This window comes from Austrofundulus limnaeus, unplaced genomic scaffold (assembly GCF_001266775.1).
Source record: "Austrofundulus limnaeus strain Quisiro unplaced genomic scaffold, Austrofundulus_limnaeus-1.0 Scaffold125, whole genome shotgun sequence".
In the NCBI taxonomy this organism is placed as follows: domain Eukaryota; kingdom Metazoa; phylum Chordata; class Actinopteri; order Cyprinodontiformes; family Rivulidae; genus Austrofundulus; species Austrofundulus limnaeus.
The window spans coordinates 891150-895131 of NW_013952527.1; the positions used below are offsets into that span (position 1 = coordinate 891150).

Consider the following 3982-nt stretch of genomic DNA (forward strand, 5'->3'; position numbering starts at 1 on the left):
GTTCCTTATGATGTAGACTTCTGGTTTTCTGTTTCAAATGAATCACATTTTTAACTATTTCAATCAGACAACCTGGTTTGTAAATAAAAAAAGTTTATTTCAATAACAAAACTATTTACTTTGGTGTGTAAATGACAGGGTTTTTTTTTCCAAATGACAGGACTTCACTTCTGATTGACCACAGTGGTTGAAGGAAGTTCCCAGCATGTGTCTTTGTTGACACACGAGTRCATCACATTTCCTGCCACACTTGTAACGTGTTTCAGCGAACAGTGTCACAAGTGTCGTGTTTCACTTCTCACAATCACATAAACATGTTTTCAACCAACAAAATACTGATTCACAGTAACTTCATTCTGTAGCATCATGTGAAATGACTGTTTTTAGGACTTGAAGGCAACATACAATATTTATCCTAAAACATATAGGATGTATTTAAAGTTTCCATTGGTGACACTGTTGTAGACAAATTTAATAAAGTCAGAAATATTTGGATCAATAAAAGGAAATGTTTTATTTTATTCATTTATCTAAAAAAAAACAAATTCTATATACTGTATAATAAAAATTTTGACATTAAATGAAATAAGGAATTTTTTTTTGTAAAAACACATTTCAGAGTGCAGTGTTTAAACAAAACAATATGAGACATAAACCACAGAAAGTGGTTTTCACCATTATAGACTGGTTACATCTTATGTAAAATATTGAACCATAAGAACAGATYCTGAGATGAGTCAGGAGACATGACTTCTTATAACCTTGGTACAAATTCAAACCTTTACGCATATAATGCTCAAGCAGAAGATATTTATAAAAATAAATKTATGCAGAACCAAAGATACTTTGGCCCTGCACAATCTAACATATGTTTAAAATATCTGTCATTAGGAGTGACTCACCTGTGACCAAAATATCTCTCAGCCCACTAAACTCATTTTGATTAAACTTCCATTTCAAACCACTGAACACTTAAAACTGATTCACTTTTGGAGTTTATTTATTTACGGTAATAACAGGTGTCAAAAATTTAATTTGATGGGGAAAATGTGCTGTTTTTAGATGTTTGTTAGTGAGCGACACCGAACARTTGTTTCAGCAAACTTACTGCAAAGATGCAGAATTACAGGTTTTATGCGCTACTAGGGAAACCAAATGCGTGATTACTTTTCCAATAACCTGAGGTTTATTTGTAAGATTTATTCTTATTCAGAGCTCATTAAACGAGTGTTTGAGGTATCAGGGGCATCCAGACTTGTTTCCACAAATAGAGATCAGGTTTTCAGTCATTTTTATGAGTTTCATAGCCTCCCAATTGTGTTAAAAGTGTCTTTCTGAAAGCTTTAATTAAATGTGTTAATTTAGAAAGTGACAAAAAGAGGAAACAYACATGTGGAAACATGTTCTCCTTTCAGCCGCAGCCGAACATCGTCAAGGTGACAACCTTTAGGACCGGGGGCCAAAAGGTTTGTGTGCTTGGTGCAACAAAGGATGTGAAGAAACTTGGTTAAACCTTTTGCAACGTATTGCTTCAAAATGGAGCACTTTGTTAATACAGTCTGCCTTTTATAGCAGAACTAATGTTTTTCACATACAGGGAACAAAAGAAATGTTTTTCTACTTTGTGGTTATGACACAACGTGGCTGCAGAAGGGAAGGAAGAAAAAAAAAAAAAGGAGAGAAAAAGCAAACACAATTTGTTTTTCCCAGCACTAGATGGGGCTGAAGACTGGGAACTTTAATTCAATGCGGGGGTGGATTCCTCAGCTGTCAACATGGAGTTTWAAAAAAATAGTGGATGTAAAAGTTAACAGTATGGCCCTGATGTTTTATTTAAAACACTACTATACAAAAGTTTGGCCGTAACAAGTTGTGCACATTTAAAAACAAACTTCTTAAAAAGACTAAATGTGAAGATATTTTTTGCATCATTACCACACAAGGCAGCGTCATCGACTCGACACATTTACACAAACGTTAAATAACTTATGGAGTCAAAAGTACAGGAAAAAAAAAAACAAATATGGCATTTATCTAAAATTTATTTGGTGAACTGTTCACTTCTAATTTAGGTGGTCCCACCTGATAAAAAGATACAGCTGATCGCAAAAAAAATCATGAAAAAGAAAAATGGTCAGCCTCCAGTTGTGTCAAATACAGTTTGGTTTAGAGAGAAGACCCTTAGATTTCATATTTTTTCAAGAGCATCTTCATACTTATTAAGGCCTTTTCCACTTAAGAAGAAAAAAAAGGTGGAAATCAATTTCCTGACTTTAAATCGACAGCCAAGCTTCAACATAAACTAAAGGAAAAGTGCATTGAGTGTTCAAGTAGGCTGTGAAAGAACAAAGGGTTTGGGGTGAGACAACACTGTCACACAACCAGTAATCTGCAGAGATTAGACGAGTGGAGGCTGAGAACCTCCAGTTCTGAGTGCAGGTGGCTGATCGTGACCTGTACGAAGACAAAATGACCGATTTTACCATTTCAGGCTGTTTAAAAACGATGCAACTCCTTATTGAGGATGCCGACGCAGGCGGTGGACAACCGAGAGTAGCAGGAGAAAATGGGGGCATCCATTTTTTTTTTTAAAAAAGATGACCCTCGCCCCCACCAACTCCCCCCCGGTTTCATCTTTTGGCACGTCGCGGATCCCTGCCGTTGCTGATGGTAACAGAGGACTTTGTGGCTGTCTGGGGTCCAGCAGCGTTAACCGGCGGGGCGCCATTGCCGGGTGATCGGCCGTTGGGACGTCCGATGCTCCCGAATCCCGGGTCACGGGGCGTGCCTGGTGGAGGGTTGTTAGAAAACGGCGGCATGGTGCCGTTACCTGCAAGTCGAAAAATAGATGCAAGTTAGAAATTCGTGCAACTTTAAATATACGTGAAAGAATTTCACCGTCCTGCGACTTTTGTGCAGCATTTTTATCCCTTAAAACAGTCTAGAGCTGTCTAAAATCTAACTCCAACGCATTTTAAAGACCAATCAGAACGTTGATTTTCTCTGCAGTGTCTGCTTATGGCAGCAGAGGAAGTGAATGAAGCCAGTCTGTGTTGACAAGGCCTCCAAATTAAATTAATGTCTCACAAAGTCTGCAGGACTTATTTACAGTTGTCTTGTTCGGCTCAGTACTTCTCTCCTCTCAGCAGGGTTAGCTTCGTAGCTTAGCCTCCTTCACAGTGAAGCTGGTGCATATGCGTCGTGGCCAACTTGTTAGCRATTAGGTAAATCAGATCCAATCGTTTTAAATTTCAGAGGGCCAGGAAGTAATCTCTTCTCAACAGCTGAGAGTCCAGACCCTCCGTACGAAGAAAGGCGAAGAACAAGGGGCTGGTTTTTACCAGGCTAATGGAAATTAGCATTATGCTAAATCAACAACATTGTGCTAAATCAGCAACATTATACAATCACTGTCCCATTTAAATATAAATCAATAAAATATTGTCAACCTAAAAAAGTGTGCTTTGCAAGCTGTGCGCACAAATAGGTTGAATTTCAAAAAGATTGAATTAATTAAAAACAGCCACACTAAGCGTGGCTCGGTCTGAAACAACTAATTTAGTGAGCTGAAAGAATCAACTCTTAGTTGAGCTGAACCAAATGATCCAAATCCCTGAAAGAGACAATATTTCCAACGTTAGTAGTGAAAAATACACTGACCTGGTGGAGCAGGTGTACCTGAATTCTGATTAGGTGGAGAGTTTCCTCTCTGGTTCTGGTCAGGCTTACCCTGTTTGGAGGAGAGGCAACATGTAAGTGTTATGTATATATACACTCACTGGCCACTTTATTAGGTACACCTGTCCAACTGCTCGTTAACACTTAATTTCTAATCAGCCAATCACATGGCGGCAACTCATTGCATTTAGGCATGTAGACATGGTCAAGACAATCTCCTGCAGTTCAAACCGAGCATCAGTATGGGGAAGAAAGGTGATTTGAGTGCCTTTGAACATCATGGCACCAACAACCAACATGGTTG

At 38.5% G+C, this 3982-nt stretch overlaps 1 protein-coding gene across 1 annotated transcript in view; it reads right to left on the minus strand.

The window, feature by feature from the left end:
• Positions 1–2539: 2539 nt before the first annotated feature.
• Positions 2540–3982, minus strand: part of LOC106522281 (SOSS complex subunit B2) — a gene marked incomplete in the record, with an annotated part of 5940 nt that continues 4497 nt past the window's right edge. The window contains 1 exon segment of the mRNA XM_014015246.1: positions 2540–2830. Within this exon segment, the coding sequence (XP_013870700.1) occupies positions 2631–2830 (200 nt within the window).